A 15,194-nucleotide genomic window follows, 5' to 3' on the forward strand; every position below is an offset into this window, starting at 1 on the left:
TTTTATCATGTTGGACTAGTGAACTATAGTGAACATTTTGCATATTTTTGAAAGATTAGTAGAGGAAAAGCTGAGTAATATTAAAGGGAATGGACAGGGTAACATTAGAAGTTGTTTCTTTGGGATGAAATATAGGAAAATTTTGTGTCAACAGTTTTGAAGTGATAATGTTGTCAATGTTTTGTTGGTGCAGATATGAGGAGTGGAGATATTGGTGAATTTGTGAGTTAAAGTGGTTATTTCATGGGATTTGAGGAGTTTATCATAAGCAGCAGAGAATTAGAGTAACAGCGGTTTTTAAGGGATTTTAAAGGAAATAATTTGTTTTGAGGTTATTTGTCGTCGTCGAAGTTGAAGTTTTTGTTTTTATCGTCGTTAAGGTGGTCATGGAGACGTAATTCCTGGAGTTGAAGATTTGTTGTCGTCGTCGAGGTTTCTGCCGAGGTGTAAGTTTTTGAAGATGTTGAAGTTTTTGTGTTTATTCTTCGTCGTTGAGGTAGTCATGGAGACGTAATTCCTGGAGTTTAAGTAAGTTATTCAGAGTTTTTTGCTGTTATTGAGGATTCTTCGTTGACCAGGGGGTGTCTGCTTGAAGCTTGTAGAGAAACCAGTTTCAAAGTTATTTGTATTTTGCACTGATGAGAGGGAGATACCCGTTGGTGAAGAGTTGTTGACACTTTGTAGTAAGAGAGATGTTTTCAAATTTTTGGCTTTTTGACAAGGAATTAATATTGCAATATTTAAGAAACAGTTTTTTAAATTTATATATAAACAAATGTTTTATATTAATTTTTCAATGTTTGGGTTATAATTTGGTAAATTTGTTTTAAGGATTTATAATATGAAAAGTCATGGTTTGCTATTATTGTGTCAAAATTTGCATTTCTAATGTTGAAGTTAATTTGTTACATTTGTTTACACTTTTGTTATGGTATGTTATTTCTTTTGTTTCAACAATTTACACTTTTGTACTTTTTGATTTAATTTTGCAAATTCAATCAAAAAGTAGGGGGGGGGGGTTATGTAGCATTGCAAAAAGGGTCATAAGAATATTAGAATAAATTTGAGGTGAAGGATATTTTTTTTTGTTGATATAGAAAACAGTTCAGATATGTTAAGAATTGTTATTAATTACTTTGGTTAAATTTCATGGAAAGCCTTAAACTACTTATTTCCTTGAGATACTTAATTATTAATTTGAGGGTTAACTCTAGTTCATAATAATTAATGTTAACATTTGATAATTGTCAGTAATTAAAGCAGTATAGATTATAATTTTACAGGACATCATTTTTAAACAAAAGTTTTTATATGAATTTCAACTTTGTTTACTAAATTTTTAACATTGTATTTAAATTTTTTGGGTAATTTTATATTCTATTGGATATTGCTAGTGTAATATTTTGAGAATAGTCTGGAAGGTACAGAAGGAAGAGCGGACAGGCGCGACACTCTGGCGCCAGAAAGCTATTTTTCACTTTGTAAATGCGAATTTGGGATTTACGCGTCACGTTGTACGCACAGCTGTAGCGACCGTCTGGAAGGGTCTCTGGAGGCTACCACTAGCCAGCCAATCAGGGCGAGTCCTGGCGTGGTGTGATGCGCTCGGCCGAAATTCCTTATTTGGGCATGTTGATGAATGCTGTACTGTGATTGGTCAGTTGGCCCACGGGGTTGCCTCCCTTGTTTTCACCTATACAAGGGAAGGTAATCTCGTCGACCAAGTCACTTGTTGCTCGATCGTCGCCGAACTCGGTCGCGTCGTCGGCAAGTCACGAAACAAATGAAAAATTATTAAGGGACAATTTAACGCCTAGGGGCTGGGGCCACGCCGTAGTTTTTTAACCTAATTTCATTTTTTTTTCGGACTATGTATTAGAAATTTAGGCCCTAGGCGTCGGCATCGGCCCGACTCGTGTGATTTCGGTCCGCGATCAACGGTACCTTGAGTTAGGTAATTAACCAAGGGACATTAACTAAGTTTTTTTTTTTTCTCTTCTTTGGCGAGTGACAAGACTCCTCGACCATCAACGGCAATATGTATGGTGCTGTGGTATGTATTTGGACCTCATCCTATCAAAATTCAAAGATATCGTTAAAATTCGTATAAGAAAAGACAAAAACTGTACAAGTAACGAAGTTTTTCTAATTAAATTCATTTGTAAAATTGTGTATTGAAGCCATGTAACGATGAGAAAAAACATTTTTTTAAAGAAATAAACAAAGATAATTTAAAATAAACTCTTTTATTTCCAAATAAAGCAGAACCTCAGGAACATTGTTTGTTTTGTATTGTTACGTTTCTATGTGTGGTTAGCCGGGCAAAAACATACAACGTAACAAGGTAAGCCCGGAAGGTCTTGTCAAGCTTCTCAGACACCGGCGTGCAGCTGGGTTAAGACCAAGGTCATGTGACGTAACATCTCCCGAGGCTTACTGCGCCTTGGCAGCAGATGGATAAAAATAGTAAACTCCCCATTATTCGTGTTCATTGGGACCCGCCGATGCCCGGATAATTGAAATTCTGTAAAAAAAATAATACTAATAATAAACACGGATAATCCGTTAACGGTAAGGGCCGCCTTCGAATTGTTGTCTCGGCTTAAAAAAATACGGCACTGCCTAGCCATTAGTTCACGGTCATTTACAACAGCAGAAGAGAGAAAGATAAGATCGTGCTGACCTTGTACACATAAATTTTGGGTAGCTCCCCACTCCCCTCCACCCCTTCGACCAATAAATTTTGGGTAGCTCCCCACTCCCCTCCACCCCTTCGACCAGCCGAATGCCAGACAGACACGTCACTCGCCAGGCGCCTGCCGTGCGTTGGCGGGCGGAAAGTAACTCAGCAGCACGTGAAACAACATTCGAACAAACGGGAGACGGGAAGCAGAAGTCAGGACATCCCCCTCAAGTTTAAAGAGTGACAAATGTGACAGCTGAAAAAAAGGGGGGGGGGGGGGGGGGGGGGGGGACACAAAGGGTCGGTACAAACAGCGTTGCAGAGTTTGGCGGCCCACGCGATGGCTTGCATTGTTTGCCGGCCGCCGGCCCGCGTGACGTTAATTTTAAGCTCTGACAATTTTAGCTTCTCTTTTTTTTCTGCACTTTTAAATCGTCCCGGATTATCCGATTCCCGTATTAGCGCGTCACGGATTAACGAGGTTCTACTGTGGGAAACAAAACTCTTCATCAACCAGGTTTTATACAAAAGAAAGTTTAGCTCTATTTCCCGCTAAACAGGATAAGAATATTAATTTCGCTAAACAAAACTTTCAATAGGCCATATTTAGCGAGAAAAAACTAAATAGATGAATTCCCGAAGAGTAGTTTACTAACCACAAGACTACTAGCGCTATTAATCCGTACGAATTCCGTCGCGCGACGCGCGTCACTCTAATCTCTGGCGTCACATAACCAACCTAAACAAGTCGCCATTCGCCATTCCGGTAATATTAACCGTAAATGGTAAACAAATACATAGTTTTCGGTTCGTAAGTGATAAATGACTTTGCAAATAGTATAATGGAAAATTATTATACCGAAAGTACCGTAAATATACGTGGAAATTGATACTTAGGTATGTAACTGTTCAATGTTTATAAAACATACGCTATTTGTTTACTTTATTGGTATATTTTTTTCGTGTGTGGTTATTATTAAATCCTATTATTTTTCGATGAATAATCAAATTTTCTTCCCTTAAAGTACCGTAAACAAACATGGAAAGTTGTTAGGTATAGGTAATTATTCAATGTTATAAGTTTGCAGTAGGAGACCAATGATCGGCTCAAATAATCGGCTACGTTTTGCCGATCATTATGATTGGCAAAATAAACAAAATCGGCCGATTATTACGATCGGGGATCGGCATCGGCCCAGCTCTACCATTTACAGTAATAATGAATTAAATAAAATGCAATTAATTTTGACAAAATTTTATTACAATGTTTTGTAATGTACCGGAGAGAAAACGAGTAGCACCAATGGTTTACCGATTCTCGAGCACGCAACGTACAACTGATGTACCCGTACTTCTTTACGGCAGTCTACAGGCAGATCACTCTTGCGCCGCTCATTATACATGCCCCTCCTTGTGGGTACGCCACTGCCGCACCTCGAATGGAAAAAAAAATCAAAACAATGCTCGTTGACATGGAGACGCAGAAGGCATAAACAATGCAAAATCCCGCTGTCCCACTGTTGCCCGGGCTTAACCACTCTTGGGAGTTGATTTTCGGAAAACGTTATCCTGCATAACACGAGGAACATTACTGTCAAGTTCAAGTCTGTAGGATATAAAATTAAAAAAAGGGCAATTTTTGATATTTAAAGTCCCCGTAAAATTTCAACGGTGATGAGGACTGCACTAACAGTGAATTAGTTGTTGCCATAGAAACGAATGAAACATAAACAAAGCAACAGCCGTTGCCTACCTTCACATTTAATTGAACTCATGTAGTTAGATGGTCAATAATTAAAGTTAATGGCAATCATTAGTTTCTAAGTTAGCAGCTTGTATCACTGAAAGATGAATAGTTTGATCTCATTGAAGCATGTGCTTCACTTCGCCGTCGGCATGGGCCAGCAATCCCTTTCCCCTCCTTCCCCTCCTCCTGTCTGGTCGTAGTAGTTCCCCACCTCCACTTTCCCTTCCTTCCCCTTAGTTTCTCCTCTCCGCCACTGCATCAGCGCCATCTGTTGGCTATTTAAGCTCCTGTTTCTCGGGTCTCGGTGGTCACTCTACTCTACTCTTCAGGTACTAGCGGGGTACCTATTCATGTGGTCATGCTTGGTCGTCCAGCTGTGGTGTGCCTGTCTACATTACACTAGGTCAGTATCGGCGATGTTGCCCTTAACTTCATGTCGCTATTTGGCAACACTAATGTAACCTGCTATCAGCCTCTTTCCTGCCATAGTTTATTTCACAGGATTAACGTAAGCAGCCTAACTGCATGAAGCATGATGCCTCCTCGGAAAGGCCTTCATTTGATATCGCCTTGCTGTTCGACCTAGTTTTGGTTAATGACACTTATGGATCACCTGATCGTAGTGCTAGTGTATCGGCCTTTTAATCTTTGCTCCTGGTCTACTTTAATACAGCTGTTTGCCTCGTAACTTTGCTAGGCCTTAACTTTGCTTACTGCTTCTCTGTGCGCTCCCCTCACATCACGCTGGACCGCCTCGCCTTGCTAACATGTGACGCGTCATGTCTGTATTTTTACGTTTTATGAACTTTTTACGTGTGTCCCATAATTATTTGAATCTTGTAAACATGCTGTAAATTTAGCGCTTTTGATTCACCTGTGTGGCTGTTTCTATGTCTCTATTTTAAGCGCTTTGCACGAATGTATATTTATTTATTGCGTCTATTTGCACTATTTACGTCAAAGAACGAATTATTGTATCAGTCAACATTATAAGCATTGTAGACAATGTTCATGCAACTATTGTTCCTATCTCTTGATCATTTTCTACGCCTTATTGGCATGAGTTCCTGTCAGGATGCTTCACCTTGATTATGAAACATGTACTCGCTTAATATAAATATCATTTATAATTTTTACATATCTTGTTAACTATATAAACCACTGCATTTATTTATAACAAATTTGTTAAAAGAGTTTCATATTTACGAGCAACGTGCTCTCAATGTAATTATTATAAGTAAGTTCTGATCTAAATGAGTTTGATGTATGAGGCTCTTATGCCACGTGTTACAAACCTTTATAGTGTCTTTGCTCATAAACTCTAGGTAAATAAAAGAAATTTACAGAACATAAATTTGAATCTACGTTTACCTCTCTTGTCTTCATAATATTGACGCATATGTTTATTTAATTTTTTTTATTCCTTGGGTTAACTGGTATTCATCTGCCAGATTTGCAGTTTGGTAGAACACGAGTGTTCAGTAATAATTAATCACATTTCACACTAACCACATTTAAAACTAGCTCCTCTGATGATCACAACATAAATGATGAAGTAATGAAAAGTTACTATTCCCATTGGGATCATGGAATGGGTTAGCACACCTGTCAGGCACCTCAGCCCGCTTGAACACCAAATGAGAGCCACACCCGTATCAACATAAATTAAACCATGCACACAAATGAAAATGAAGTACCTTCAGACACCTTAGGTTTACTTTTCCTTTTTCCTTTGGTCACAACCAGCTCCACAGACGGGTAACTCTCTGGATCCACACCTTCAACAAATTCTGACGCAGAGGATGCTTTGTCTCCAGCATCACTCAACGAACTGCAACACGATTAAGCAGCACACATCAATCATGTAAAACATGAACAAATGCTAAAAAAGTAGATACATAAAAAAGTCTACTTTGATAAACATGAAAAATAATGTGATTTGTGATGATTAGAAGTTAAAATGTAATATTATAAATTTTTTAATCTTTTACGTGAATATTAACAAAATAGGTTCTCATTTTACGAATGTTATGTTTTAACCACGTTTTCGGCAAAAATAATTAAAAAACGGAGCATTGAGAGAAAAAAAAATGCTTAGAATAAAACTTGTCAAAATTTAACTAAAACGAAAAAGGTCACAACTAAATTTTTCATAATTTAAAACTATTTCATTTTATTGGCAAATCTCAATTTTTTTTTTCATATCTGTTGCATCCTGCTTTAAAGAAGCATGTAAATCACTCCTGCTTCTCGCCTTAACTTCGCCACATAAAAGAAGTCGATAAAATAAAATAAATAAAATCTCTAATAAATACACTAAACCTGAATGAAACCAGTGTTGAAATGTTCACTATGCTGTCTTTTGATGGCTCAATTTAACATTGACAGCTAGGATTTTTCTGCACCTTAAGTATTAAATGCAGTAAGATAAAACAAGCACAAATAAAATAATATTTCTCACTTTTTGTTGTGAATTACATACAAAATTACACCACTTTTTAAAAAGAAATAACCTCCCACTTTTCAAGTCTCTATTAATAAGCAATGATTCAGTAATCATTATGCATAGGAAATAAAATTCCACGGAAAAATTATGAATTAATTTCCTAAATCAATTTCTCCTACTGTGTGTCTGCTATCACAAGCCACACAATAATTGAGCCAATTTTCCACAAAAATCAGCAAAGAAACTAAACTATTGCTTCTAGTTATAGGTGATAGGCAAACTTAAAAAAAACAAATATGACAGTAGCACATGGCTTAAATTCCAGTGCTATATACTATATACATATACAAATAACTTCCAACAATAATATGAATGACTTTTAAAACAAAACCTTTAGGCCGAAAGAAAAGAAAAAACTCATTGTTTAAATATGGTAGCAAATATACCAGTTGAAATTTAGGTATATAACAACACTTTATGTGCCATTGCCATTATAACTTCATTATCTTCTGATTACATTTATTAATGCTGGTTTCCTTCTCACAATCATGATGGGAGGAAGTAAACCTTTCCACATAATAATCAAGTTCAAAATTACTGCTTTGTATTAGGCTGGTGGATGGCAGAAGTTGACATTTAGGAACCTGTCAAAGTTCATAGGTTTCCTGCACTGCACACTTTCTGTTTTAAATTAAAGTAGCATTTAGTGAAAAACAACATCCAAATAAAGGTAGAGCAACCTCATTTACTGATTCCATGGCATGTTAAACCTGATGTTCTGCTGCTGGTTGTCCAGTTCCCAGAACTTTAAGGTGTAGAACCCACATGTTCAGATACAAACATTTCAGTTTGTACAAACTTTCTCGAATAGCTTAAGCCTTGAAAAGTTCCATATATGTTTATTGTGGGGAGAGAGATGAAACCATCACAGCTCCTTGGTAAGAAGTTCTGTATGTTTCAAGAGAGTAAATTGGTACTTTTCGAGTGATAAGTTGATTCCACTGGAACATTAGTGAGAAGTGATTGATTTCATATTGAAAGTCAAAAAGTACACAACAAACATTTGTCTTACATGCTGGTTAGCTTCATCTCACATCTGCCATGTTATTTAATTTTTGAAGCATTACTTTGTTTTTGGGCTTGTTTTCTGGTCACAAATTTTGGCAACAGATATTTAATAAATGTTATTTGCGAGCTAAAAAATGTTATGCAAAAACAAAAATTATGAAATTTCCTTGACTTTTTTTTTTGCTTTTATATCAGATAACACTTCAACACTTTCATCCAGACAGATGCGAGTCAGGAGGGGATGGGTGCGGTGCTGTACCAAGTGGACGACGACGGAGTGAGGCGTGTGATTGAGTACACCAGCACTAAGTTTGGGCAGGCTGAACGGAGGTATCATGTAAATGAGCACGAGTGTCTCGCGGTCGTCTGGGCTCTGCAGCACTACCGTCACCACGTCGAGGGGCGCTCATTCACGCTAAGAACTTACAGCCAATGCCTCCGCTGGCTAAACTCCGCTCAGGGCCGGAAGTCTAAGTTCACTCGGTGGGCCATGCTGATTCAAGAATTCTCGTTCTCTGTTGAACACGTTCCTGGACGTGAAAATCAGCTAGCCGACGAGTTGTCCCGGAATCCGGATCCTGAGAATGAGTTCCGCGATGACCAGGGCTGGGAGGAAGTGCTCCTCCCTGAGCGCGAACGCGGGGTCGAGGACTTGGTGCCGCGACCATGTGAGTTGTACGCGCTGTCCAGCTCCACTGCCCCTGCGCCTGACGTGAGACCAGAGACTATGACTGAACTGCTCAGGTGGGTCCACGATGCACAGCTCCCGGATCCCAACACCCAGACTCAACTGACAGAGTGCGGGGGAGGTGTGGTACCGGGCTGCCGGAGTCTGAACGGGGTGCTCCAGACCAGGGGGGCTCACAGGACGAGCAGGTGGCTGACCCAAGTGCCGCCCGAGGCTTAGCGCTGGGGCATGGGCTACCTGCATGACCACCCCCTGCCGGGACACCCAGGTGCGGAGCAGACGCTGTGTGAGGTCAGACGGACGTTCCACTGGCCTGGCGACGCGGCAGAAGTGAGATGCTACGTGCGGGCCTGCCTGCGTTGCCAGGAGCGGAAGTCCCGGAGACCCGACGGCAAGGAGCAACAGGTCCCGCGACGGCCCCGAGATCCCTTCCACACTGTGGTGGTGGACATCATGGGGCCGTATCCTCGCACGTCCCGTGGCCGGCGTTTCATCGTGGTGGTCACGGACGTCTTCACCCGCTGGGCGGAGGCGTTCGCAGTGCCAAACGTGAAGGCCGGCACCGTGATTGCCCTGCTTGAGCGTGAGTTCTTCCCGCGATACGGGTACCCCGCGGTCCTCCTGACGGACAACGGGGTGCAGTTCACGGGGAGAAACTGGCGAATTTCCTGCGAGGGTTGGGAGGTGGAGCACCACACCACGCCCACCTACCATCCACGCCCGAATCCGACCGAAAAGGCAGAATCAGGACATTAAGACTCAGCTGCGCATCCGGTTGGATGAGGACCACACCAAGTGGGACCTGCACCTGCCGACGCTGCTGTATTGCCTGCGCCATCGGACAAACGTTGTCACGGGCCACTCCCCCGCCGAACTAGTGCAGGGCCGGAATCTCGCCCTGCCCGGGGAGGCGCGAGCACTCGCTGACTCGCACGAAACGACTGTCGACAATCGACGCGAAGACGCTCGACGACGCCAGAAACGATACCTGGCCCGACGGACGCCTCAGACACACCAGCCCCCGGGACTGCTGGAACCAGGCCAGCGGGTTTTTGTCATGTGTCACCATCTGTCGTCTGGCGACAGGGGCTTCTGCGCCAGCCTAGCCCGTAAGTGGGCAGGCCCGCAGGAGGTGATTGGCAGACTGGGGACCACGACGTACCTCGTCCGTCGCGCTGACGGATGAACGACAAAGGTACACAGGGACGATATCATATAGGCTGACGGGACGAGCGACGACGGGAACGACGACCCACGGGACGCGGTTCCCGGACATGACACCGCGAGGGGACCGGCTAAGTCTCCCTCGAGAAAGAGTCAGGAGGGGGGCAACTGCTCCCCACCGATGACTGGGGCCCGCGAGGCGCAAGCATGGTAGAGCTGGAGCGCTTTGTGAACCGGGTACTTCCGGATGACGATGACGACAACGTCGACGGCGGGCCACTCATTGAGGACGTGACCGATGACAACACCATCCTGGGTGATTTGGTCAACCTCAGTGACCCCGTGGTGACTCTACCGGAGCTTGACAAGGGACGTAAACAGAGACACGCCCACCCCTGGGAACGGCGGGTGAGGAACACGGACGGGGTGACAGTACGGCTCCTCACCGGGCACAGCAGGTGGTCCTGGACTTGCCCTCCGAGGAGCCGACGACGACCACCCACGTGGGGGACGGGCAGGAGGTGCACGAATGCCCCAAGCTACCTCAGGGACTACAAGTGGAGGGTCAGTACAAGCACCGGGACGTACGACGGACGGACGCCGGTGGTCTGCGCTGCAGTGTCATGCAGCTCCTGCCCCGGTTCGCCCGACCTAGAATGACTGACGGAAACGACAGCAGAGACCAGACGCGTAACCGGACGCGGCCGCGGCTACCGGTCTAGGCCGACGTTGGTGGCCAGGATGGCTTCGGGAGGGGGGGGGGGGGGAATATGATGACAGTCGTCGTGCCCTCCTAGACGTAGAGGCCGTACCTGTCCGCCAACGTGTGCCTAAGGGAGGTACGTTTTCCCCATAGTGCAACTCAATGCAGTGTTAGTGTCATACGATCAGGGATGCACCCGCGTGCGCCCTGGACCGTCCACGAACGACCACTTGCTTTGTATATAATTTGTATTGTTTTTATAATTCTTTTATAATTGTGTTTTATTATGTAAATACCCACGAACGACCAAGTACTTTGTATATAATTTGTATTGTTTTTTTAATTCTTTGATAATTTGTGTTTATATATTTATGTACATAATTTTGATTGCAGTGCTCATGTAACGTGTAGAACCGCAACCTGGCCCGCCGCGAGCTCGCGTCTCTCCCACACCGGCCTGGGAGGCAGTCGCTTCCTAGCTATCAAGCCGAGCAGACTGGCTCGCGCTGCGCTCCGCTCGAGGTACGCGCTAAGTACGGCAGAGTTCTCGCGACTAGCAAGTTTCGTCACAGGACTGCCTCTGCAGTCATACCAAGTCGCGTGCTAATTATTTTATGTGTATTTTCGGGAGTCCAGGTCGCAGCGAGGGAGAATGTTCGTCTCGCAACGTGTCGGCCAGGCTGCGATAGGGCTTCAGCAGAATAAATCTGCTCATGCAAACGGACAAGTTCTTTTCCATACTACCTTAGCCAGAACCTCTAACCTCTACAAGAACTCCTCCCGGTCCTACGCTTTCCGGTCCCGGCCACGTTGGCCTGAACTCCACCATCTCTCCGATTGGAGCTACGCGGGCAATTGGGGCGAGTTTCAGGACATTCTAAGACAGGGACCTAGGGACCTAGGGACCTAGGGCGAGGGGACATAAAACTATTTAATCCTTTTCTTTTGATAAATATAATCCATAGAAGATGATGTTTATTATGATTATTGTCCAAATTAAAAATAAACGGCAATAAATGGCTTCAAAAACAGTGCTGAATGAGACATTAATTTAATAGTACACAGCTTTATCATTTCCTGTGTGTAACACACATTTGAATTTTATATGTGTATTAATTACTATGTTTATTTGAATTAAATCGAAATATCTAACATCTTGTTTGATTGAAAAATCAAGAAAAAAAATTAATGAAAATCATCAGGGACTGCTGTCATTGGCCCGTGCGTCACTAAGGGGCAGGGTTACACTATGGGCGACAAGTAATGGCAGCACTATATATTTTTTTTCACATACGTAAAAATACGATTGAATTTTATTTTTACTGTGTCTGAGGGTAATTTGAGGTCAACAAAATTAGGGAAGGTTTACACGAGTAGGTATTATTACTCATAATAATGCTGTAAAATTTTACGTGCGGTCGTAGGTCACGTTCCATGTTATGGTTTTATTTGTTTTGTTTATGTTTAACATGGCTAATGAAAAGACACGTAACTGGAACTACTTTGCAAGAAGCATTGATAAACCAAGTGCTAATGCAAGTGGTGCATTAAAAGTCTTAAAAAAGGTATGGTAGGTAGCACATCAGCTCTTACAACGCATTTGACGCAACACCCAACTGTGAAGAAAGAATATGAAATGCAGCAAGAACTGTTACGGCCACTGCTTGTAAATACTGATGCTTCACCACCAGGCCTATCAAAACAAAAACGTACTGAAGATACCTACCACTGGTATCATCATCCAAAGGCAAAACTCATGACAAGAAACATTGCTGAATGGTGGGCTGATTCTATCCTGCCATACAGTGTAGTAGAAAATAAACATTTCCAGAAACTCATGCAGTCAGCTCAACTGTTGTACACAGTACCATCCAGAACCACATTCTCCAGGAACGAAATTACAAACTTATATGCTTCTGTGAAAACGAGAATCTCTGAGGAACTTTCTTAAGCCACTGCCAATGTTCAGTCGATGTCATTTTCTTGTGACTTATAAACATCACGCAGTGAAGATGCTTTCTTGGCATTAAATTCTCATTTCATCAACAACTTCGCTCTTATAAAGTACTGTCTCAGCTGTGCTAATTTTTTACAGAGCCACACAGCATTAGCAATAGGCGACAAAATTACTGAAATTTTGAATGAGTGGAACATTATTAATAACATCAATACATGTAGTCCACTGTTTATTATTACTGACAATGCGAGAAACATCCATTTGCGGTCTAGTCCAGATATGTCACCAAGAATTGTTATAAAATCCTGTAAGAAGAAAATTTCTGTAAACAGGGTTTTCATTCGCGCCAAAAATATTTTTACAGCTAAGACACATATTTCTTCAAAAATCAGCTTTTCCTTAATTCCAGTTGCATATGCCTACTTTAAAATAATAATAATGAATGTAGATAAAAAAAAACTGATGTCATGTAAAGAGTTAAGTACCAGTATGAGGTTCTCACAAAAATCCCTTTTAAAATATACACACAGACTGATGTATTTGCAGGCATTTCTTTCCTGAACACTCCAACTGCTTCACTTCTTCAGGTTCTGAGCCATAAATTGTCTTATTCTTCTGGCTCATCGTTAGGCTTAGCATAATTTAACTAAATATGTTTTGTATTTTTTCTGTAGCCTGTTACAACCTATCAAAATTTGATCCCAGTATTGTACTCTCCTACTTAATTTTGTCTCCGGCCATTTCATCCACGGGCTCCCACACCACTCAAGTCCTGATTAAGCATCGTCTCATGTCTCCCCATTTCTCTGCATGTACGCGAGTGAAATTTCGCACCCCTTCAGTGCTCTGCGCACGTCCTGCCACACGCTACCTTTGCTTCCGTCAGCCCTCCTAAGCACACCCGTAGCTCAAGCTACAGTTGACCGAAGCAACTTTGGTCAGGTTTGCTGGCACAGGTTACAGTCCGTCCCGACACGTCTCGGGAGTCCTGTAGGCGGCCTTCCCCACTACGCAGCACTACCCCCCTCCCCTTCTCTTTTCCCCTCTATCCATTCCAGATCCTTCCATCTGGATAAACTCCCTCCCGGTCTCTATAACAGACCCCAGGCCGGCGAATGGACAGCTTGCGCCATCTCCCGGCGGCACGGCGAACTAAATTACCTTCTCTTAGGCGTCGGAGCGAGCGCTCTGGTGGCCGCGACTTATCATAATCTAAGTTACTTTCCTCCCTGACAGAGCTCGCACCAAGAGGGCTCCATATGGTACAAGTTTTCGCTAGTTCCCCCCCGCGGGACTCTTGCGTACCAACACAGAGTCAGTTCCTGTTGTCCCGAACAGAGCGCTCTGCTTTGCACCTCTGAGGCCCCTTTAAGTTAGTCAATGAGCCCTCTTCACTTCTTTTTTTTGGAGGGCAGAGCAAGTACTCTGCCGGGCTTATTCTAGCCAATCAGAGGCCACTTCTCCCACTCCCTAAGACTCCGGGCCTCTCGCTCGAACTTAACTTCATGTCACCTGGAAGAGCGAGAGATTATTCCTTCGGCGGTCACCACGATAGCATCTCGCGCCGGACTCGCATCGCCCGCGCCTTTTACGTATTCAGCCGCCGCAACCTAGCTAAGAGATGTGATCTCTCAAGTTCGGGAGTGTTCCCTAATTATTTTTTTTTATTCTTCTGGTTGGCTATTTGCCATTAGTTTAGCCAAGTAGTAATTTCGCATAATGTTTCGCGACGGTTCATCGCGACTACCCGCGCCGCCTACCTTCGGGGAGTGACCTCACTTAACTTCACTTCAACCCCAGATCGGTAAGTGGAAAAGTCAACGTCCTGTTTGACAATTGTTGTCTCCCCGTTATCCTTTTGCCCTAACTTAATTAGTTTACTATTCTTGACCACTGGATTCCCTTTTGGTTCCAGTGGGGTTCAAGAATTGGTTCAAGAAATGTTTCAAGACTCGGGTGAAGTTCCTTTCAAGACCTAGTCTACCAAATTTACGCCGTTCCTTCAGAGATTGAAGCCCAGAACCTCCTAATTATGCTCCACCAGTGAACAGTCCGCTGTGCAACATTTTGAATATGTACTCCAGCACCAATCAGAACAATTAATGTTTTTTTTATAACTATCAGATTTATTAATGTTAAAACTATTATGGTTATTTTCATAGTCTCTTTTATGAAATGTATCATAAAATTGTAACTAATGACTTCAAATGGCCCGGCCCCCTTTAAAATAATTAATTATTAATTCCAATAATGGTAATTTTGTAATTTAAAAGAACATCAAAATAATATAATGCAGATTTTAATTAACAATAAAAAGGGTAAACTTTAAGCAAACATATTTGTTTTTCACTTCAAATACGATCCTCCTTCCTAGTTCCCATTGTGAGAACTAACTAATATTTTTGGTTACTCCTTTGTGTCCTCTGAGTATACAGTAGTTACTGTTTCGCCCACTTGATGCAACTTCCAGTATTTTCATAACTATAGATAAAGTTTCTTTAACTACACAAGGGGCACAGTTCCTAGCTTTTTTTCTCAGCTCATCAGTGGGTTTGAATTCTAGTCCCAAATTTTTGGTCCTGTTGTGGCAGTGCAAGAATGCATTCGACATTGGCATTTCTAAACGTGACCTGTGTGTAGTTTTCACAATTTTCAAATTACGTACTGAAAATTCTTTCTACAGCAGCAATACTGTGAGGAACACTAAGCATCGCTTTAGCTAGTCTTGAAAGTAACGG

General features: G+C 42.5%; 1 protein-coding gene across 7 annotated transcripts in view; it reads right to left on the reverse strand.

Moving 5' to 3' along the window:
• The window catches only part of LOC134527188 (uncharacterized), a 412,406-nt gene that overhangs the window by 117,849 nt on the left and 279,363 nt on the right, over positions 1 to 15,194 (reverse strand). For all 7 annotated transcript variants that reach the window (XM_063359634.1, XM_063359635.1, XM_063359633.1 and 4 more), the window contains one exon: positions 6,128 to 6,261. In XM_063359634.1, coding sequence (XP_063215704.1) covers positions 6,128 to 6,261 — 134 coding nt within the window. The remainder of the gene's footprint in view (positions 1 to 6,127; positions 6,262 to 15,194) is intronic.

The sequence above is a fragment of the Bacillus rossius genome, chromosome 1, assembly GCF_032445375.1.
Source record: "Bacillus rossius redtenbacheri isolate Brsri chromosome 1, Brsri_v3, whole genome shotgun sequence".
NCBI classification, from domain to species: domain Eukaryota; kingdom Metazoa; phylum Arthropoda; class Insecta; order Phasmatodea; family Bacillidae; genus Bacillus; species Bacillus rossius.